At 40.2% G+C, this 23,917-nt stretch overlaps 1 protein-coding gene across 3 annotated transcripts in view; it reads right to left on the bottom strand.

The window, feature by feature from the left end:
* Positions 1-977: 977 nt before the first annotated feature.
* zbtb7b (zinc finger and BTB domain containing 7B) overlaps positions 978-23,917 on the bottom strand; it is a 29,200-nt gene continuing 6,260 nt past the window's right edge. For 2 of the 3 annotated variants that reach the window (XM_008431626.3, XM_017309246.2), the window contains exons 3-4: positions 3,895-4,961; positions 978-3,812 (exon numbers count right to left, since the gene is read on the bottom strand). In XM_008431626.3, the coding sequence (XP_008429848.1) occupies positions 3,212-3,812; positions 3,895-4,955 (1,662 nt within the window). In that variant the 5' untranslated portion in view covers positions 4,956-4,961 and the 3' untranslated portion in view covers positions 978-3,211. Of the gene's footprint in view, positions 3,813-3,894; positions 4,962-7,717; positions 11,131-23,917 lie in introns of those variants that run through there. The other variant, XM_008431625.3, reaches the window with a different exon arrangement.

Below are 23,917 nucleotides of genomic sequence, written 5' to 3' on the forward strand. Positions count from 1 at the left end.
GTTCAGTATATGGTGGCAAACTGCAAACGCATCTTAATCAACAGCTTTTATTCATAAAAGCTCCTGACTGGCTGATCATTCTGACATATTCAGTAAAAACTGCCTTAAAGAATTTCTCTTTCTCATTATTCTGGCATTTAGCAAACAGGAAAACATTTGGTCATCCTGACCGACTTAACACAGAAAAAAGTTTATTCTGATTTCACATCAGACAATGTGAACAAAATTATGTCTGTCTTTATGTAGTGCATGTCAAGTTCTGGTTTCAACTATAATATCAGCCCAACTTTGGAGATTTTGTGAAGTCACGTCTTTACAGTATGGGTTCCTTTACATGTGATGTGTTCAGCTGCCTCTTAACTGGAGACATTGTTTTTTTAATGACATAATCTTAATTTTTTTATGTTGATAAAAATAAAATAAGCCGTCTGGGAATACAGTTTCAGCAGTCAAGTCCCGTCAAATGATCAGATAATTGGTCAAAGTAATCAGACAGTAGGTGATGCCATTTTCACTTTCAAGCTTCCAGCAACCGGAGGGGAGCGTAGCATAGTGAAATTCTGAAATGTTATTGGGAAATCACTGACATTTGAGTTCCTATTGCATCAGATCTACAACAGTGGTGAGGTGAACATTGTATGTGTGAGCTGCTGCGCTTATGCAAATGAATTTTTAGAAGCATCCGGAAATAACTTTCATTTAGCAAGTGACATATGTACGTGTACACCACTGTGTGAAATCACAGGAAACTGAGCTGGAAAAAAGGTCGATGTGCTTTTAATATGATCTCATCTGAAAATTATTAAGTTTGGTTTTAAAAAGAAGTCTTGTGTTTTCTACAATAATCATTTTGTGGCATGTTTAAGACTCAGTAGTAATAAAACATGTTAAACAGTTGCATAGTTTGCTCACCAGAGGGCGCAAACCTGACTAATGTTAGACTTTTGAGGAGTAAGATGAAAAGTACACACAAAAAGTCAAGCTTAGATAACTTTATTTTCTTTACATCATCTGAAACAAATCATGGGAAAATGAATTTGTATCTCTGAGAAGGAGTCCTCTAAAAACTGACAGAAAAAAAAAATGCATCCCTGATAGCGGGGTCTCTATTCAGACTGTACCCCTTAAAGTCCCCTCACCAAAGCCAGGAAAAAAACAAAAAAAAAAACAAACAGCTCACATATAAACACACACTTCACAGCTGACATCAGTTTAACCGTCATTCATTCACAAAGCTTTTCATTGGGAGCACCAACACCCTTCATGCACAGGACCAACCGTCATACTGCCATTCCAGTACGACAGGTTCCAGCAAGGCCAGGAGTTTACTGTCATTACCTTTATCTGCACATAAGATTTCCTTCATTACAAAATCTACAAGAAAAAAAATATATTTCAAACTACTGGATTCCCACTTGCATGAAGAGTATCAATCCTCCTACAGCACCGCTTGCTTCCCATTTGACATTTTGTATAATCACTTAGTGCATTGCTCAAGATTTCCTGAGAATAGTTGCAGCACAAAAAAACCCTAAGGCAACTTCATCCCAAAATATATATGTATATATATTTGTATGTATATAACTCCACTAATGTCATGAAGTGTGTATGAGGGCTGTACAGAAGTACCGTCCACTTAATCAGAATTTTAAATAGTTACGAGAGAGTTAAAGGATAAGATGTTGAAAGTTGGACAAAAAGCTTGAAGCTCTCCAATCTCATAGTGCAAATAAAATGGAAACAGAGAGTTCCAAAACAGCAAAGACAGGGTATAGTGCACCCAAGGCCAGAAAAGCACATATGCTACATGATGGATTTCATTGAGAAAAAACAGAAAATAAAGCCATTAATGTTTGCACAACATGAGACAAGACAGCCATGGAAAGCATGAAGTTTTTGGTCAGAGATGAATAAACTCAAAAAGGTAATGGCCCCTTTTAGTCACAGCCAAACTACAAGAACTGCAATGTGCGCGAAGCATATTGTCCACACTTAGTTAACGACAGGAAAATTGATCTGTGTTCAAGTTCCAGGAGTTTTTAACCCCGCCACCCACCGCCGATGTCTTTGCTCTGGTCCGTTGTGTTACCTTCTGAAGGGAGGAATGTGCCGGTTTTACTGCAGAACCTGGTGGGTTAAATGTGCAAAGAATGCGTTTGAGGAAGAATGGCTTAAAAGAAGACAATCAGCCTTTTAAAAAAACAAGGCGTTCGGGGATACGGGGGTTGCTGAGCAAAAATCATCAGTGTGGGTTCTCATAGGTTTTTGACAAAGACTGGGCTCTGATCTGGGTTCAGGATGGATGTGGTCTCAAGACGGCCATAATAAATAGCAATAAATAAATAAATACACAGGAGGGGTGTATATTGTCTCAGTAATCCCAACATTTTGCCACACTTATTTGTTTTAAGAACATAAATGAGCACAGGAAGACTGATAAAAGCTGCATGTTTTACCAGAATCAACCCACTGGTCGAGACTTTGTCATTTTGTTTTTGGTCAGGCATTTAGCTCAGAGCACCTTGGCTCTGAAAAACTAAGTAGAGTCTTTCTCATGGCTTTTCAAAAGAGTTGGGAAGAATCTTCTCTTCAAACCCAACATTGGCTACAACTCATCCACTCTCTTTTTCTGCAAAACAAGAAAAAAAACCCCAGCAGATCTTTGGTTTAAGCACCAAAATAAAGCATAGGTCGAACCACTAAAAAACTAAATTATTGCTTTTAACCCAAGGAATAAGCTTGATTAAATTACACTGTATTTCCACTGATAGCCACCAGAGGACAGCGGACACACAAACCTTACTGTGATCTTTTAGGCGATATGAATTTCAAACTGCATCTGGATCAACAAAAATACATATCTTTAAATATTTCTCCATTCTGAAGCCCTGGATTTTAGTTTGCATAGTGAGAAGCGTCCTGGTGAGCAGAAATTCAACAAACACCAGCAAGAAAAGAAGTATTAGAGACAAGTCAAACCTAAAATACTTGAACAGCAAACATAAACAGACAAATAAGTCAATAAAATGCCAAAAACCAGAAGACCAACATTAAGAATATCTCAGAAAACCCGTTTTTCCTTTTTTTAAAATGTATTTTGGTAAGTTTTAAATGCTCTCTGTATGGAGCAGCAGATCATTAGTCCAGCCACCTGAGATAATTATATTTATTTTTTTACTGTGGATATTTACCACATAAAGTTCTTTTTCTACTATTCCCCTTCTTCTACTTCTTCGTCTTCCACTTCATCAGCCCATCTGTCATGCTGCAGCGCCGGAGAGCGAGTTCCTCCAGGATCTTCCCTCTCCGAATCTCTTCCGCCTTGCATTTCGAGACCTCGCAGAAAAAGCTCGGGGTAGCTGGCCAGCCTCTGCGGGGCGAGTTGAGCCAGAGCCTGGAGGGCCAGTGACCTTTCCCTGTCGATGCCGCTTGGGAATATCAGTGAAGGTCCGCCGATGGAGCCGCTCCCACCTCCGCCTTCCAGAACCGAGCGGGGGTGAAACATGGAGGGGTGCGCCTGTAGAGATAGAGGGCTGCCTTCTTTCTCACCGCCGTCCTCTCCCAGCTCCGGGCCTCGCCTGGGCCGACGAGTGCGCAGCTCCAGGCAGCTGTGGCCCTTGCGGTGGCGCTGAAGGTGGTCCTCTCGGGCAAAGGCCTTGTGGCAGAGCGGGCACTCGAAGGGCCGCGCCCCGCTGTGGAGCGACAGGTGGTTTTTGAGGTCGTATGAGTGGAGAAACCGCGCCGGGCAGTGGGAACAGGTGTAAGGGCGCTCGCCGGTGTGTTTCCTCATGTGGATCTTCAACTTGTCATTGCTAAACAAGAGGAAATTAATGATCAGAAGGCATAAAGAGAAGAGGTGAAACAACACAACAAATTTGCGTGAACCTGTCATACCGTGTGAAGCGGACTCCACAGGCGGAGCACTGGAAGGGCTTCTCCCCGGTGTGCGTCCTCATGTGGCGTGGCAGCTTCCCGGCTCCGTGAATAATCTTCTGACAGACTGGACACTGCTGGGGGGTTTGAGATTTCCTCTTCCTCCCGCCTCCTGCTACTGACGTGGCGGCACCTCGGTCTGCTACGGAGCTGGGGAAGGAGTTGGATCTCATCATGTCGCCGTCCAAGCCCTCCATGTCGTCATCCTCAGACAGCTTGTCGTTCTGGGTCGGAGGTGGGTGGGCTATGAGAGATCGCTCTTGTGCCCAGTGGAGGAGCCCTCCATTTAGTGTGGCCCCTCTCCCATGTTCTCGGATGGCTCTCGGATCCCCGTTTTGCCCGAGTTTGGGGTGAAGCTCCTCTGGTTCGGGGCTGGGAGGCTGGGTGGGTGGCAAGGAGCGAAAGCTGTCGGATGCTGGTGAAGGGTGGGAGGCAGGAGAGGCGGGCAGCGGGTTCAAAGGTGAGAAGTTGTGAGGTAAGCCAACTTTTTTTACCTTCTTTCTGTCCGTTTTTCTTCTGGATATTTTCTCTACAACATTTGCTATCTCTACCGTCCTCTCACAAGTCGCCTGCAGAGGTCTCTGCTCCCCCGCGGAGACCTCCTGCCCCTCGGCCTCCGCCGTCTCTCCGAGAATGTCTCTGCAGGCGTCGGCCACGCACTGGATGCCCAGAAGTTGAGCACCTCGCAGCACGTCTCTCATCCCGGAGCTGGGGATGGTGAGCGTGGCAGTGTAGGCGAACTCCAGCAGGGCGTCCAAAGCGTCTGGAGCCACGCAATCCAGCTGGCAAACGCTGAACCCCCCGCCGCCCTCGCCGCCGCCTTCCTCCGCTCCAAACAGCCGGCGGAAGTAGAGGCTGACAGCTGCCATGACGGAGCGATGCGTAGGGTAGCGAGCCCCGTGCGAGGTAAGGGTGAGGTCACATAGGAGTCCCGTCCTGCGCTGGTCATTGAGGTGGGACAAAAGCTCGTTGCTGTGCTCCGGGAAGGGGATCCCAATCAGGCCGTCCTCTCCTGGAGACATCGCCACCTACAGCACAGGAAAGGAATATTATGTAAGCAAAAGAACTGAGGGAGGTCAGTAAAAAAATGGCATGCAGTTTTATGACAAGTGTGATGTTTGGAAAAGGTTTTTCTACTCCTTGAACTAAATATTTAATTATGGCTGGGCAACGTGGACATGGATTTTGTGGTACAATGAAGATAATTACTTAATTTGTAAGTAACTGTATGGCTGTGAATGCATGGCACAATATTCATAAACATTCACATTTGAAATAGACTTATTCAGGTGGCCACTTAACTGTTATTTCTATTAGTAAAATGCAAACAGTAGCTGCATTTAATCAAACTTACTGATATTTATTGACGCTCTTGAGGAAAAGCAGTGGAAAAAAATAGCAAAAATAACATTTCCAATGATGCTGTCAGTTCTGTTTTTTATTTACCATTAATAACTCAAATTTATCATGACGACAAATCAAGAGTCTTAATTTGATTAGAAATGTCTCACGATAAAAAATAAGCGCTATGGTACCCCTATATTTAAATAGTGTTTTGTAAGGAAGTTAATCAGAGAAGCAGATTAAATTTGGAGGAGTTGCAGAGATCTAAAGGGACAAATTTGTTTTGCATTTCGCAAATCTGACCTAAACGAATGCCTAAGTAAAAAAAAGTAAAAAATGTGAAAGAATGTGCTCTGGTTAGATAAAACAAAAGAAAAAATTAAAACATTTGGTCTTCACAATAGAAAAAAAAAATCTATATTTTGTGGAGAAGTAACACTGCACATCATCCTGAACATCCCCACTGTGAAACACGGTGTTGGCAGCATTATTGTGTGGGGATTATTTCCTTCAGCAGGAGCAGAGAGGCTGCAGAACCAAAAGAAAAACTTTTAGAAAAACTCTTGAGATTGAAGTTGAATTTCACCTTCCAGTAGAGCAAAAAACATAAATAAAAACTGTAATAAGGATGTTTAGATCAACACATAGCCATGTGTTAGAATGGTCTAGTCAAAGTCAGATCTAAATCCAATTGAGATCATGTATAAAGACTGACTGAGCCTGAGCTATTTTGCAAAGATGAAACAATTTCCATCAAATTGATCAAAGTTTTTATTACTTATTTTTTTAGGTAATTTTATGATATCGTTCTTGAGAAACATTCCCATTTGAAATGCGTTTCTTCAGGATATTTGTTGCTGAAAGAAGTATGATTTATATCAGTAATCAGATTTAATATTTTTTTAGAGTTTACTGATATTTATTGATACTCTTGTCGAACGAACAGAAGAGAAAATGTAAAAATAACTTTTGTTTTGCATTTAACGTCATTAATTGTAATTTATCAAGTTATTAATGAGTTTTGTCAAAAATGTTTTCACCATAAATGTTCTAGGGGCTGTTATGTTGAATATTACTTATTTCTTTGCAGTTTCTAAGACAGAGAGCTTACCCAGACCTCTGCTTAGCCTGTTCTAAAAGTAAATCTTTATTAGCGTGACTGACATGAGCAGTTCTCCTTCACGTGAGGGACAATTTAAACAGGGCTTAGCAACCACTCTGCCCCCCATGATCATCCTGTATTTTCCATCCAGATTACCAAATCAGGAGGAGGCGATTTCAGCCCATCAGGAGGGGGCTGGTTAAGCGGAAGGAGAACGGAGACGATGGAGCGAGGCGAAACATTGAAGCAAGAGGAAAAGAAAAAAAAAGTAGAAGTAATTCTTGAGACAGAGGGTGATATAAAGCCAGATGACTGGCGGTGATGTGGAAAGGATAGAGGGTTGTGCAATGCCCTGTGGGCGCTGTAGCCAAGGGGCAGTAGGTTAATTCGTGTGTGAAACCTTTATAGCATTAGCCAACTGATTAAAATACCTGGAGAAGAACTTGCAAAGGGTTATTAGAGGAGGAAGAGACGAAAAGCAAGCAGGGGAGAGGGAGGAAGTAGCAGAGTAGAGTGGGTGAAAGGGGGAGAACCAGCAAAAGAATGAGGAAGGAAAACAGCAAGAGGAGGCCTCATATAAATGTCCGCCACTCGGATATTCAAAAGCACGGTAGGTCTCTTAAGCGACGTTGTTTCGATCTAATGAAGACCTTTGAAAAGCCGGTTTTTCAACATGCATCATGAGTGATGGGCTGGTGATAAACTCCAGAAATGAAAGCCAAGCAGGGACAATAAGTTTATTTCCTCCTGAAGAGTCCTGGCAGAAACGAGACCCAAGTACTCCCTGCTTTGGATCTCCAAGCACGCACTGCGCGCCGTCCGCATTGTACCTGGCTGATGGTACATCTCCCACACACCTGAGCAGACCAGATTTTCCACAAACAACTCATCCTCCACTCCCCCTTGCGCTCTGTCTCCCTCCCATAGCAACCAGCAGCCCCCCCAGGCCATCCAATGACAGCGCTCACGCCGTGCCCAGAGGGCTCCGCACAACAACAGCACACCCACCTGAATAACCTGCTCCAAAACACACCTTATTAAACACACACACGCATGCACATGTACTGAACACATGCACGCATACTCTTCCATGTAAGTCGGTGGCTCCCCCCACCCACCATTGTTCGTCGTAACTGGTGACGAACTTAACAACGGACTATTTATAAAAAAAAAAAACAGAAATAAAAAAAAGAGGTTGGCACCCCACCCTTACAATTAAAAGAAGTTAACATTGGTTCTTAAAATACGCTTTTAGAAACCCTTCCCAACCCACAGGACTCATCTAAAATATATTTTCCACATGAAGTCCAACTCAGAGGTTTGAAATGTCAGTCCTACCTTGCCCATCTTTATGGGCACAGTCCCTTGGAGATGAAGCAGCCTCTGTCTCGTGGTATCCATTTCTACGTCTTCACTCTTTGCTCGTTTTCTCGCTGCCTTTCAAAACCACCTGTTTCCTTACAGGTTGGAGGTTTGATCTGGTTGTCAGAGGTCGAGAACAAGTGCTCGTCCTTGGGGATGTCTACCGCTCTCGAGCATTCTGTCACTCACTCTCCTTCCTGTTGTATCAAAAGAGGGTGCACGCTGACTGACGGAGAGATCTAGAGACACCCCTCCCCCCCAATGATCGTCGCCTACGCGCCCCCTCTCTCCAAAACTAAACGGTCCATTTTCCGAATACTTTCCGATAAACACCATCTCCTTTCCTTCCTCGAAGCAGAGGAGACCCAACAGGTAGATGGATGGCGGCGCAGCAGAAGGTAAAGCGGGGACCTCGGTTGAAACAAGCTTTGGGGTTAAAACCCAAACATGAGTTTAACGGGTTTAGCAGGAAGGAAACCTGCATACGCAACCAAAAGCACATTAAAAATAATTTCCAGGTAAATAATGTCAGAGCTAAAAAAAAAAAAAACTAAGTAAGAACAGAAATCATATTGTCGTTCTGAGTCATTTTGCACCTCAATCAAACATTCAGGTAGGTGCAATATGAGAGTTAACCTATATTATACCGCACCTCAGAGACGACCTGCTGCACACAGCTCTTCCTTTGAAACCAAACGTTTGCTCCTCCGACAATAACACCACCAAGCCCGTAAAGCAAATATTTACAGCCATTTTCTAACTGAAAGTGAGTTTTTAAGGGTTTTTTTCTCTTCAATGTGAGGCGACAACAGTGAACAACTGAGATAGATAAGTGAGAAAGTCCATTTAATTTCTCGCACGCCGTTTCTCTAATTCTCAGCAGAATAAATCGTCTGAATTGGAGAATTTAGAAAACAAAATGTGAGGATTTCTCGTTTCCCTCTGTTGCACTCGGCACGGTGTTATCTCTGGCCTTTTGTGAAGATGTCACACTGCCCTTGAAAAGTAAAACTTTATCACCATGGACATAATACTTCAGTTAAAATAAAAATCATTTACCAAAATTGTTATTTGCTTCAGCCTTATATATTAGTCTTGTTAAAAAAAAACCCAAAGAAAAACAAGAAGAGGTAAATCCAAGAGGCAACTTGGTGCTTAAATCTCTGTAGGGCAGAGTGCAAATACTTGACCTGACCTTGCATGGGTACACCGAGTCCTGCACGATAATGGCCAACATTACGACAACTACAGTTTACTAAATGCATCCATGGTATCAGGATGAATTCAGACAGGAGGCCTAAGTTTATAAAATTAATCTCAAAGCGTGAAACGAATCATAGAAAAAGAAGCAGCGCAAAGCAGCAAGAGACAAAAGGGGTTTTAGGAGGAGCACACAACAATGCACGTTAAGTTTCCGGCTCTGGGGAAGAAAAAAAAACACAACACACACACGCACACACACACACACACACATACACACATCATGGGTAGTTGGTGGTTCAAGCTCGTTATTTTAGGCTATTCCTTAGAACTCCGACGTGTTCGGAAAATTACAAAACAAACTTAAAAAAAAAAGATGCAATGATTCCCATCAATTTTCTGTCTGGCTGTGAGTCACTCAATGCTGACAAAAGCATACGGTGATGAGGTTCGGATCCTCTACCGACTCCTTCCTTCGTCACTTTGTTTCTGTAGCTTGCCAAGGACATGTCTGCCTGAGATGCAGAATCTTGCAACACATGGTAAGTAAGTCAGAAACGGCCCACGAGAAGATGTTACAAACACTCACGGCTAATGAAATTACCACATTTTTCAAATTTGCTCTCGTTAACGAGGCTGGATATGTTTAAAATTTAACCCGTTTTTCTCCAAATGACTCAAAATGTTTTTAAATAGCCCAAAATGATTCTGCTGTGTGTTCATTTCAATGCTTCCGAAGCCATCTTTCCAACAATTATCTCTGTCTTTGCATTTTCACTCATCCTCCCACTCTTTTTGTCGACGGCAGAGGAATTAATCAGCCCTGAACCTTTACGCTGCCTTCACCCCTTGCTTTCGTTATGCGAACCCTCTTCCTTTCTCTCTTAACACCCAAAATTGTGCATCTCTTCTGAAGATCTGACGCTAACAGAGATTGAAAACTGCATTTGGGTTGTGTGTTGATGTCAAATATAAGTGCAGGGCTAGAAAATCCCGACGTGTTTTGGAAGATGCAGATGTGTAACTCGAGGGGAAATGGAAACTTAATAAGAAAAAAAGCACCGTAGATGACCCGAGAGAAAAACGGGACAGGTTTGCATCTGGGCCTGAGTACAAACACAAAGCGTACAGCCTAAAAACAAAGCTCAACCTCACACACAACTGGGACTGTTGGTATAATTTTTATGGCTGCTATTTTCCATTTAAGGCTGTAAGTTTTCCCAGTCCGCCTCAATTATATCGAGCTCCAGCTCTAAAAGGGGGGAAAATATGACTTTATGCTTTTCACACAAAAAACCCAGTCTGAGCGGGAGATGGAGAAAAACTCTTATAAATTCTGATGTCAGATGTTTTCCAAAGAGGCCTTTTGTATATGTGTGTGCAGCACACATGGTTGGTTGAAGGCTTCCTCATCCAAACCCCACTAAACTAACTAAACCAGATTCTTTTTTTAATTTTAGCTCATACAAACTGTCTGAGATCTTTACAGCAGAAACACATTTTTGCAGAAGTTAAGAAGTCCTTTAGGGAACCACAAACACATTTACGCTGCTGTTTCTCTTATAAAACGTACTAATCAGAGAAGAACAGAAACAATGTTCTCGTCTGCGTCCATTTGTCAATCGAAACACCCGGTGACTAACATCCTTGTCATAGTGATTCTCATCCGTTATTCCTAACCACAGCGTAACATATCAGGGCGTTAAGCAGCATCCACTGCCCCCAAAAAACATCAAAAGCACGGAAAGTAAAAATTCAAGCTCATACCCGTTTCTCCTCCTCACTCTCGCCTTCCTCACAACACTCTCCTTCAGTTTAGTGCTTACGATAAAAAGAGAAAACTTTGCACTTCACTCATTTAAGAGTAGAGAGCAAAGCAGTGGGACACCTTCAGTGAGGAAGAGTAGGGGAGGAGGAGGAAACTGGGGGATGAGAAGAGAGGATGAGAGCACGTATGCCTGCCAAACCAAAACTAAAAATTCACCTTAACATCTCTAAACGGAGCTGAAACACGCAGCCCGTTTCTGCGGGGAGATAAAACACAAAGTCCACCTGCTGTGCGTCCCTCCAGACTGCACATTTGCATCCCACCAGCAGATATAAAAAAACAGACCCAACCAGGCAGAATTTGAATCACCATTTGAATTTGTCAAAGACAAGACTTGAGACAGCATCATGATAATTACACTGGCTGTCCCCCTGTGATGACAGAGCTCAAAAAAGAGAAGTCCGCTGAGCAGATGTTACTCAGCAAATGCATTTTTTATTTTTTTAGGTTATATTTCAAGAAAGCCCCTGCGAGAAGCGAGCCCTCCTCCTTTCTTACTGCAACTGGGGCATTATGGTGTCTCTTTCTGTGTGCGTGTGAGAAGTTTGACGCATGCGCGCGGTGTGGTCTTCGTTCCAGAAACACATTACATTATTCATTTGGCTGGCAGAGCAGAGGCCCTTATCCCCTCGCCCTCCCACACCACAGCACTCGGCTGCACGCTGCAGCAGCAGCAGCAGCCAGTTTGCATGCCAGACCTGGACACCATGCGAATCTGCAGGAGGATTATCAGCTTATCAGCACATGGGGCAAGACATTTGGGTGCACATATATATATGCTCTGTCCTTTAATAACACCAGACAACTTCTAACCTGAACTCAAGATATAATGAAGTTTTTATAACCAGATGCTGTGTAGAATAGTGCATTTTGAGATCACCTGAAATTGATCCCAAAATTATTCACACTCCTGACTGATTTGGAGCAATCAAAACCTCCTTATGGCTGCTGAAGAGCTTTTTGCAGGTTCCTGCTGGTAATTTTTGATCAATGAGCTCCACAACTTTGAAGGCGTCTTTCCCGTCACCCTGATCTTTAGTTTAAATATCATTACTTCCTGGATTATATAATAAAGTAGAGCAACACTGCCATCCCCTCCCCAGCTGGTTCACAGAAGGCCATTAAACGTTTTCCTCACCTCCAGTAAAGAAAAATTTGGATATTTGTAATATTTCTTGTGGTGTGAAAACTGATATTTTGGAAACTACAGCATTACCAGCCATGACACTCATTATGACAACAGCGTTTTAAAACTGCAGCCAACAGTCCAACTATTTAATGTGATAAATTAGCATTTTGAACTCTCAACTCCAGAGGTGTAAAACTTATCAGGTGTTCATTCTGTTTCATATATGGATCAAAAATAATTAACGGGAAAGAAAATATATCTGCAGTTCAATCATGAACGATTTTGTTAATGTAAATACCATTAAACTGAGGTATATTTTCTCACTTTAGACCATTAGTATATTATAAAACGGCATCAGTGATTTGTATTTTAATATTTACCACTCACTCAGTCAAAAACGTTTATTTACTTCAGCGACTTAAATACTTTCTGGAGCCGACACATTTTTATGTCTAAAACTGCAATAAACACAACATTTTATAAAATGTTTGGTAACACTTTATTTGAAGGGCAGTGAATAAGACTGTCATAAACACCTGTCATGAACATGAATAAGCCTTCATGAATATTTATGACTGTTGTTATAAAGCGTCATTCGATAAATTATGACACTTTTAATACAAAGTTGACATTATTCAAAATGTCTTTGTTATGTCAACTTGACATTAACCAAGAAATCATTACTGACATAAATTTGTTATAAAAATATTACTGATTGCACTTTAAAAATTAGGTAACTTTATGTTATTAAAGATAAAGTTTAAACAGTCAATTTGTCATAACAAAGACATTTTGAATAATGTCAACTTTGTATTAAAAGAGTCATAATTTACCGAATGACACTTTATGACAACAGTCATAAATATTCATGAAGGCTTATTCATGTTCATGACAGATGCTTATGACAGTGTCATGTCAGTCTTATTCACACCCCTTCAAATAAAGTGTCACCAAATGTTTTATTATAATTTTGTACAATTTTATAATTATTAAAGATTGAAATCAACCTTAATTTTCAGTTTTTGGCAAACAAAAAAACGATAAAAAAAAAAAGCTCAGCGAGTTTGAGACAGATTTTTTTCAAACTGTATTTTCTGATTTTTACTGTGTGTTTTATTTTATTTTTCAGCTTGTCATTTCAAGTCTAATTGTGGTAAATTTATTTTATGCTTCACATAAAAGTGTAAAATCTGACAAATAATTTCTCTTCTACAATCTGTTGAGAAAACCTGACTTTGAAACTTACCAAAAGTCATGAAAACCTGTTTTAGCTCTGGCTGTGTTTCTTTTTTAAAATCACTGTAAACAAAAACATTTACGCTCAGCTTCTTACGGTGAAACACTGAGGGAAGCAGCAGCAGGAAAGGAAATCAATCTGAGGTTGGAAAGAGGAAAAATGGTCTGAGATTTGAGACGATATGACAGAGGTAACAAAGGAACGCGAGGGAGGAACGTCTTCTAAAAACACACATATTCTTAGAAATCACAAAAATAAGGAGGTTATGGGGGAGGAGAAACACATGAGAGTGAGTGAGTGAGAGAATGGGGAGTGGGTGTAGAGATACTCCAAAAGATAAAGTGGAGAAGAGGGGAGGTTAAGACAGGAAAATCTAGTCCCGGCCTCGAACAATCTGTGTTGGCAACGAGACGTGAAACAAGAGTCGACAGAGTTGAGTTACAAGGGGAGAGGAAGGGGGTGAGAGAGAGAGAGAGAGAGAGAGAAGCTGTGACATGACGGCTGGAAGATAAACACAACGATCGAGCAAGAGGTGAACACATGCACGCAGCCACAGGAAGTAGCAAGAGTCCTTGCAGGTGTATGCTTGTGTGTGTGTGTGTGTGTGTGTGTGTGTATGTGGGTGCGTGTGTGTGTGTGCGCGTGCGTGTGTGCGTGCAGATGTCTGAGGGAGCGATGTGGTAGCAGCCACCTCTATCATTAGCATCACCAGAAGGGAGTTTCACCATTAGATGGAGAACAAGCACAGATGTGAGAGAGAAAGCCTGCTGACGGCGTGGTTTCACACTTTGCTTCCCCCCTTTTCTTCTAGCTCCTTATCTGGTCAGCAGTTTCTACCCCTCAGCGCTTCACAGCTGTGTGAGAACGTCGGGGCATCAAGGTGTGTGTAGGCGAACCAGCCACTGCATGGAACTTGATTCTTTTATAACACCGCTAACAGTACGTGTGAACGCCCGAAAAGAATCAACAAAAGTCGAGTTTTTAAGCTTTGTTACGGTCAAACATGAGTAATTTATAAGCACAGTTGCAGTAATTGAGTGGGGGTGTTTTAGCAGGTCGGGCTGTGGTACAAACAGGGAACTGTGGGGGTGTAACTGTGGACCAAGAAACTCATAATACAAACTTGGTTCATTTTCACACTCCTTTGCAGAAAAACAAAGCTTGCAAAAGGAATGGTTATTTAGTAAAATCTGTAATTTTAGAAGCTTCTTGTTGCCTTTTCGGCTGATTAAACCAATGTTTTCAATTTGCATCATTTCGAGCAGAGTTATCAGAAGGCATCCAGAGCTTTCCGAAGAGTTTTAGCGCCCCAGTAAACGTGGGCTAAAGCATTCAAGTAAACTGTTATGGAAACTTTGTGACACCCAGATGCGATTCTCTGCAGCGGATCTACCTGCAGTGGTTTTTGGCGATTATTTTACCTCCTCTATCGCCTTCCTCACCATGTACAGTGGAAAGATAAACTTTGGTCCCGTGTGTTACAGCTCTACTTCCTCTAAACATCTGAATTACTTTTCCAGCTGCAGCAGGACTTCTGCAAGCTTCACCCAGTTAAACGTGTTCCTAAGATCATCATCATTTACGTCACTTATATTTAGCATACTTCATAGCAAGTTACGATACGCAGTAACTTTGTCAATTTAAATGAGTGTTTTTCAGCTCTTGCATGACTCACTGCCTTCCTGCACTACATTGTTAACCTCATAACAGTTATTGAAATCCATACTTCTCTGCAAACCTCTTCAAATACACACTTTCCCATAGAGAAAGGACTGGTATGTGGATAATGCAACATGAATATTTTGATCCTCTAAACATAATTTTTAAAGCCAGAAGCCAGTTTAGGAGCAGAAATATTATGCAGGTTTGCAGAGAAGGTAAATAAATATGAGAATAATTTCCTTTATTGGTTCCGTTATGTAGTTTTGCACCACACAAAACCAAAAATGAGGGAAGAAATGACTAATTTAAGACATAACTAATTGTAATTTAAGACCTAAAATGGAAAGACTTCATAGATCCATTATTAAGACAGAAGATCTTGCAAAACCGTGTAAAATGTCCAAATAATAAACTTATTTAAATGCGCCCTGATTTTCATAAATTATATTTAAGTTGATCTTAAATTTGTGCTTTTGTTCAGCGAGAATTGTGTAGTTCTGGCTGAAAAGATGTGACAAAAACTACAAGCTCTTTGATGCAATAAGCCTTGTTGAAAGGAGTTCAGAAATTCAGCTTTCAGCCACAAACCTGCAAAACAATCCAGCTCCTGGAAACGGCTCGCTGAACGTTTACACCATTTAAATCTGAATGCTTTTGAATGTGAGTTTAAAGAGGTTTGGATCATCAGTAACTTATGAAGCTTAATGTTTAAGACCTATTCATACTCTCCAAGGACAGATAAATTTGTTCCGTCTCCTTTGGAGTCCTTGCAGCCTGATCTGGAAGCTCATTGTGGGCAGAACTTATTTTTTCTTGCTGCAGTGTGAAAGACCTCTGAGGACTTGCTATGAGCTTTTCACATGAGTTCTTGTGAAGCACGAAATGTCCTGGGCAGAAAGAACTTTGTTCTTGCAACCTTGGGTAAAAGAACAAATCATCTGTTCCTGCAGGGTATTTATTGGTCCATATTGTCTGTGTCAAAGGTCTGCAGCTAGTCTGCAGCTACGAATGCCAGAAAACACAGATTTCATGGCACTGTTATTAAATTTGCTTAAATTAAATAAAACTTATTAAGTTACTGGTTCAGTTTTTAGTAATATTTTTAACAGTGAACTTCCTCAAACTTGTACAAACTCTGATGTCGACATGGGAAGGTTTTGGTAAAGCAGCTGTATTTTCATGGCCATGAATAGAAGTGGTTTGTTTAGACTTAGTTTAGAAATCACTGAATGGACCACTCAGGTCTCCTGGTTCTGGGGATGCAGAACCAGAACCAGGAGAAGCAGCATTCAGTTTTAATGCTCCTCTGATCTGTAACAAACTTCAAGAAAACTGCAAAACAGCCTAAACACTGAGTGTCTTTAAACTAAAGCAGTTTAGAGTTGCCTTTTTTTTTTTATTTAACAAAAACACTGATTTGAGGCATTTGATGATTATTTTTGATAATGGCATTTGACAAAATGTAAAATTGTTTCATAGTTACGTTTTTATTATTTAAAGCATTTTGAACCGTCTTGTTGCTGAAATGTGCTGTGCAGATATGCTTAACTCGTGAAAACATCCATCCATCCATCCATTTTCTTTACACCATTGTCCCTTAGTGGGGTCGGGAGAGGTGCTGGTGCCTATCTCCAGCTAACGTTCAGGGCGAGAGGCGGGGTCACCTGGACAGGTCACCAGTCTGTCGCAGGGCAACACAGACACACAGGACAAACAACCATGCACACACACACACACAGGGACAATTTAGACAGAAATAGAACCGGGAATCGAACCCAGAACCTTCTTGCTGCAAGGCAACAGCTCTACCAACTGCCCCACTGTGCAGCTCCTCATGAAAACAAATTAACACAATAGAAAGTTCTCATGTCTTTGCTATGTTGAATCCTGACAAACTGCTGTAATATTATATTTAGATCTCTGCGTCTAAATATAAAGTCACACATTTTTAATTAAAAGATTTTTTGACACTCAGATGAACTTAAGAGCAAAATAAAAATGTTACATTTATTCTACATGAATACTGCAGAGCCCCATACAGTGTCGGCTCTCAAGTGCAATTACTATGTATGCAAAACCTGATTTATATATCATGTAAGGTGAAATTAATGTACTAAGTTTAGAGTTAAAGGAAAAAGTAAAAATGTTTGTTTAAAATACATCAACACCAGTTAAATTTTACAATTTTTTTTGTCGTATAAAAACAATAATTTGTGTTAGTAGTGCTGATGAACCTTTAAAAGAGGAGATTTCTTCAGTTTGATCCACTTTTCTCAGAGTGTTGTTTAGTGCGGCTTTATCACCCAGAGGTTTTGTTTGTGTGTTCATAACCGAACAAAACAAAACTGTAACGTCACGTTAAAAACGACTAGATGACTAATTTTCTCGTTTCCTTTAAGATCCTTCCAGAAAACGTGTCAAATGTGACTGAATATTGTAGCTTTATTTATATTTGCTAGACTGTTCAACATGTTAGTGTAGCTTTTTTTTATTTGGCTTTAAATGCTATTCAGTCGAAGTGTGCAGCACAACAAATTGCAACTGCAAAATAATTTCCAACCTAAAATGAAAACCTTTTTGATGATATCTTCAGAAAGTTAGCATAAAGAGTTATTTTTGTGCTTTTTTCTCAGTACTGAGTCGAGATGAGTGTCGATCCCTGTGTGTGTTATGAAGTTCAGGTAGAGTGGGTGTCGAAGAGCATGTGGGGGTTTTTATGAAGGCAACATGAAAGGTGCATTAACAATTCATGTGTACAATTTGAGCGATATATTTATTTAAAGCAATGATTTGTAAAATAAGATGAATAAAGTGATTTTTCTGCGCTTTGTTGCTCCTTTTATGTCGGTTTTCCTGGGTCTTAAACAAACTTTTTAGTGTTCAGGGCAGACGACAATAACAAAAACACAAAGTGCGAGTTTATAAGTGTGCATCCTGTATTTAAAGTTGCCACATCAAAAGGGAGGATCTGAACAGCAGCAGTGCTCCTGCACAAACAGCCTCTCACTTTAAAAAGGAAGAGCTTGCAAAAGTACTGGACACACACAGAAACACACAGCAGTGTCGCAAAACTAACTGATCCTGATCAGTTTCCTCTTCCTGTGCTCAGTGAAGATGGTCGACCACGAGAGCAGATGGAAAGATTAAAGCGAACGACACGCAGAAATGTCTCGGAGGAAAAGTTAAAGCAGAAGAGCAACAATCCCTTCCCGACAGGTAGAAACAGAAAGAAGGGAGAGAGAAGAGGGAGAGAGAAGAATGCAACCAGAGGAGATGAGGGAAAGATGTGTCAACTTCCTGACAAATCAGCTGCGCAGAATGAGAAGTGGAGGAGTGTTGTCCGTTTTTACTTCACTTACAGGCAACTAAACGCATCAAAGCAAATTTAGGAAGAGGATTTAGAGTCATGCTGCTGGTAAAGCACCAGCATTAATCTCAGTGGAAGGGCTGGACAAGCTGTTTATTGTTCTGTGTATCTTCCTTTAAAACGCCAGGAGCATGAAAAGTTAAAACCACATGTCAGATACACTAAGAATCATTTTTAATTGCTGCCTGACCATAAATCAAACTGAAGATTTCCTGGTTTAGGTCAGCTGGGTTTACCAAGATTACTTCAATTTGCTAAATACAAAAATAACAGAATCTTGAGATTTTTCTTTTACAACATACAAATCTAAAAGGTTGCATGCATTTCCTAAAAATCTGGAAGGAGTGCAGTTTATATTACATACATTGCTGGGATTGTGGCCCATTCCTCCTAACAGAACTGGTGTAACTGGGTCACATCTGTAGGTCGCCTTACTTTTTAGGTCTAATCAGAAACTTCCTGTCAGGTTGAGATCATTGACTTTCTCATCGATATTAAATTTAGCTGCCTGCTTGAGGTCGTTATCATAATTTGTGTTTAGTAAAATGTACTAGTCTCTCCTGCGGTGAGGAATAATCACAACATGCAGCTTTAATCCTGTTGCTTCCCAGTTCAGATGTTGTTCTTTGACTTGCTTCACACTTTTTCCTCTAAATGTAGCGATAATCTTTATAAGCAGACACTTTAATTTCAGTTTTGTAAGACAGCAGCTCGGTTCTTCAAAATGTAAGGCTTTTGGCCTGCACTGAATTTGGAAACTAACTTTTTTTAATCTTAAATGCTGAGTGGCTCTTTTCTGCAGTTAATGACAATTTCTCAGCAGCATGTTCAGGTTTTATTCTTTTATTTTATATTTGCACGGCTCAAACTAAACTACGCTCATCCCTGGAATGTGGGTATCTAGAAACTGGACCCGAAAAGGAACCCGACTTTGCTGGTTTCTTTCTCAGAATGCGACGCACGGACGCAGTGTTCGAGGTGTGGCCTTTAATTACACCCACAGGCGTGTCTCAAACTCAAATATGTTGATATCAACTGGACTTTTCCAAAGAGTTCAAAGGCATAAACATATTTGTGTATGTAAAACCAAAATATTTAAAAAAATAATCTCTACACTTGTCTTATTATTTTTGACAAATATAAATAATCTTTTGTAGCCGACCTAAACCAGAAGAAGTCTGATTTAAATAAAAAGCTCCTGGGTCTTTTTGCACAGTGTACATAGATGTCTGGCTCCAACTGTATTTTTCAAGAAGCAAACAAATAAGCTGCATGTTATTTCACATAAATAATTGATTTGTTTTTAAACATTAACAAAGACGATTCGATCTTTTTTTCCATGAAGGGATAACAAGCAGCCCCTCTGGAATACAAGCCTCCGTCTGCTGCTGGAGTTCCCCCTCTGAGCGACACACATGAAAGGGGTCACTTTCAGCAGCGCCGAGTCCCTTTTGCCTGCTCATGTTTGGGTGTTTATTCTCACTTTCCCTGAAGTGTTGTCTCACTGTACCTATTTATGATAACCGCCCGCTCAGTGTGTACAGAAACAATTGCAGTGTTACTAGAAGAGCTGAATCACTGCCACTCCTTCAGAACTGTGTAGCCGTTTTCTTGAGTCTCCATTTCTCTGACGCTTTGCAAGAAGAAGAAGAAGGAGAAGAAGATGACAGAGAGCCGAGGCCTTGTTGGTTAACCCTTCGGTGGCGTGGGCTGCGAGGCTGGTGGTCGAGAGCAAGGGAGGGCTGTCAAATGTTACAGAAACTCATGACTGAAAAGAGGAAATGGCAGATACAGAACTTCCTCTATTGACACAGAACGAGTGGGGGCAAGACTCGACGACGACAGCAGCAGCAGTAGCCTGGATTACGGACAGCGTGTAGTCATCCCTGAGTTATTACAGTTTCAGTGTGGAGAAACAACCGACAAGGGCGGCCGAGAAATCCGGGCCTCGACTTATTAATAAGGTTTAAAACGAAGGCGGGAAAGACATAAGAAGTTCCTAGTGGCCTAACAGGGAAGGTGCCATCACATCAAACCACCGAGCCGCCGTGACCCTCATGCAAACGATGACGCATTAGCCTGAGCACCGAGGTGTAATTTCTCATTATTTTCGCATGAATACAGTTCAGAGTAATACAAGAGATATTCTCAGAACGACAGGAGCAACTACAACACAAGACCATGATTGGGGGGGAGAAACAAAAAGAAAAAACTCCCATTCTCCTCCTCCTCCTCCTCCTCCTCCTCTCTCTCGTCTCTCCCCACCTTCCTCCCACTCACTTGGTTCATGTGAAACTGAAAGACCCAGGTCTGAAAAGGGGGAATTTATAAGGCCTCACATGCCCTAATTAAAGCAGTTCCTGGAACTGTGTGCATGCATGCATGTGTGCATGTGTGTGCGCACATGCACGGCTGCGCGTGTGCTCCTTGCCTGACAGACCACTCAATATGTCACTTCCCTCTATCCACCGGTTCACGGACACATGGCTGTCACCAGTGCAGCGAGGCCACGGTCACATGAGCCGTCACGCAAGTTTGCCCACGACAGACACAAACGAAAGAAATCAAACCTGAACGAAGATTTTAGGAAACGCTGGAACAAAAACAGATCCTCCTTTCAGACTCTGGACTCTTTACAGATCAGGTCGACACAAGTCAGTCTGCCGAGTTAAAACGGGTTTATGCCGAAATAAAGCCGCAGCTATTAGAGATTTACACTGAAAGAGTCGCAAAACTAATTACTATATCAGAGTATCAAGGTAATACACCCATTTCTTTTTTTTTTTTATAAAAAATGTTAAATAATATGATTTATATTCAAAACAACAAAGCAAAGATTGCTAATATATTATAGCTAAATACAACTACTGATGTTATACATGTTTATTATTTTAATCTCAATAGAATTAAAGTATAAAATTAACTCCAATTAAATGTATTGATAGTTTCTAATTGCTTATTGCACTCAATATTTTTGCTTTTCTGCTCTGTAAAGAGAACCTCCCCCCCCGTGCCCCCCCAAAAAAAAAGCTGCTCCAGCTCAAAAGGCTCAAAAGATATTTTAAAAAGAAAACTGTCTTTAACATTGTTTTCTTAATGGACAAACACACCAATCAGAAACAATTTAACAAACTACCAAATGTAAAAATTGCTATATATTGTGCATAAAACTTCATACATTCATACATTTTAATTAAAAGCATTTTTTTCTCTTTGAAATTTAGCAGAAAAATATTAAAATTCAGGCATAAAGATTTCTAGGAGGAATTTAGGTAATTATTAAATAATTTGCCTGTTTGTTGTAATTCTTTTCAGACTGAGCTGCGTTGGCAGCTCTGATAATCAGGTGTTTTATTCCGAAAGAATAATCTCACACTGCTTTATGTCAATGCCATGTTTTCTTGTCTTTCCTATTTTGAAGAGTGTACTAATTAAACAATTAGAAAACAATAGTATAATTCAAACATGCCTCAGTCAAATTTATTTTATAGGAATGGAGTTGTTGTTGTTTTTCCAGGGCTTAGAAAATATCACAATTAAAACATTTGCTTGTGTAAATAAAAGATATGTCAATGTTTAATTTATTAACCGATCCATTAGATTTTCTTATGTATTTATATTACAATCTACAACACAGAACATCAAAATCTCTAATAAGCAAATTAACCAACAAAAAAATTAATCTGTAAACATTTTCTTCTTCTTCTTCTTCTTTTTCTTCTAAAGCCAGCTGGAGTTATAGAGCGACTGCAGGCAGCAAACCACAGAGGAGTTAACTTCCAGGTTGCCTATAAAATATTCAAGTGCTTGACCACTTTATTCAGCTCATATTTTGTTCCAAGGACGGCGATGTCTCCAGGAAGCTCCTCCCTCCCGGCGTTTATCAAAGTTTGACCACCACAAAGTGTTTGTGGTGTAAACGATGCCAGAGAAGCAAAGAATGTGCAACGACCTCGATAATAACGTCAATATCAGGAAAGCTGGTGGAGCTCTGAACTAAGTGTTCCCCCTGATAAACGAGCACAAATGGATTTCAGATTATCTCCGTCTGTTTGCAACCGGAGGCATGAAAACCAGAATGGATAGAGTAAAGAAGGCGAGGGCTGCTTACATTTTTTAATTAAATGTTATCAGGTTTATATTTATGCTGAAGGATCATTAAAGTTGTTGGAATGGTGCTGCTTCAGGGTAAGATCAAGAAGTAAGAAAAACTACTAAACCTGCCAGGTGTCTTTGGGTTTGCTGATTTTGTGCTTAAAGTTGAACATTTATTATCACTTCCTGATATGAAACAGCATCGGGTACATGCAGAATGTAAATAATCAGCCTTGAACAAGAAAAATGTTAGCTCAAGAACGCCTCCAATCTCAATTGTTTTATTATTATTATTATTCATGGCAGGATTTTTAATGACTGCAAATCTTAAAAAGGGAAAATGCAAAACTAAACGCACCAAATATCTGCAGTTTATTTGGCATGTTCTTTGCTTTTCTGATAGTGAACAGGATCAAAATAATCTAAAAACTGTTTTATAAACTAAGAATATTGGAAAGTAGAAGTATCTAATTGTCTTTCTTTTAAAAAGGCAAACATATTCTGGACTGTTTAACAACAAATTTTTCTTCTAAATCAAGATGCTTTATCTTCAGTAAAATATTATGTGCTGATATTTCATAGAAAAATTACAATAAAATTAGTTTTCCATTTTTAATTTATTAACTTGGTTTTTTCCCGCATGATAAAAAGTGACACCGTTCTAGTGCAACGTCATCATTAGACTCCAAAAACTTTCCCCCAGAAAATCTTTTGGACAATAACTCTAAAAAATATGATCACATGATTGATCATATGATTAATAACTATTGCGGAAGGGTTGAGTGAAAACTCTTGATTCATTAGAAATATAAATATATTTGTTTGTCACCTGGATGATAATCTTCATGTTATCTTCATAAATATACTTGTACTATCACTGCTTTCTTCTTAAATGTCAGAGGTGTAACATGTAAAACCTCAAAGTTCAACCTAAAGAAAGCTGCACAGCAAATATACAACATAAAAAAGATTTTTTATAATGTGAGAATCTTTTATTCTCACATTTGATTTGGATTTTTAGTCACCAAAAGAAGAAACCAAGACTCAAAAGCTCAGAGAAAGTGATGAAGAAACCAATGAAAGGAAACAAAAGAGGAGAATAAGGACTGACCTATTTAAACATCATGTATTCTGATAATCAGATGTATCAATAAAGTGTTTTCCTAAACTGATGCTGCCTCACATAAAACTCTCTAAATGCCTAAAATTTCTCTTTTAGTCAAGTCTGCCAGTGTTCTTGTACTACAATCTACTGTAATAACACGTTTGGTCCAACCAAAGCAAACAGCAAACTGTGAGAAAGTTAACTGGGTGAAGAATACAGAGTTTTAATTTTGTGTCCATCAGTTCCCAGTTGGAAACCAGTGGGAACTGGTTGGACTTGTTGATTGTTGTGTTCAATCAATCCAAGTCAAAATAATGTTTTTTTTCTGCTTTTTATGCATCCACACTCAACATGTTAACCATCAGATGGTGATTTAATAAGCTGCAGTTCAATGTCAGTGCATTTATTTCTAAATTTGTACAAGGAGAAGCCATATTGGATTTTGATTTTAGACTTGCTAAGCAACCTTTGATTTTTGAAGTTGGTCTTCCAGCCGTGGGAGATGATCCAGTTGATTTTTTTCTGAACTACATTATGAATATTCTGACTTTTC

This window comes from Poecilia reticulata, chromosome 16, assembly GCF_904066995.2.
Source record: "Poecilia reticulata chromosome 16, P_reticulata-male-v2, whole genome shotgun sequence".
Lineage (NCBI taxonomy): Eukaryota > Metazoa > Chordata > Actinopteri > Cyprinodontiformes > Poeciliidae > Poecilia > Poecilia reticulata.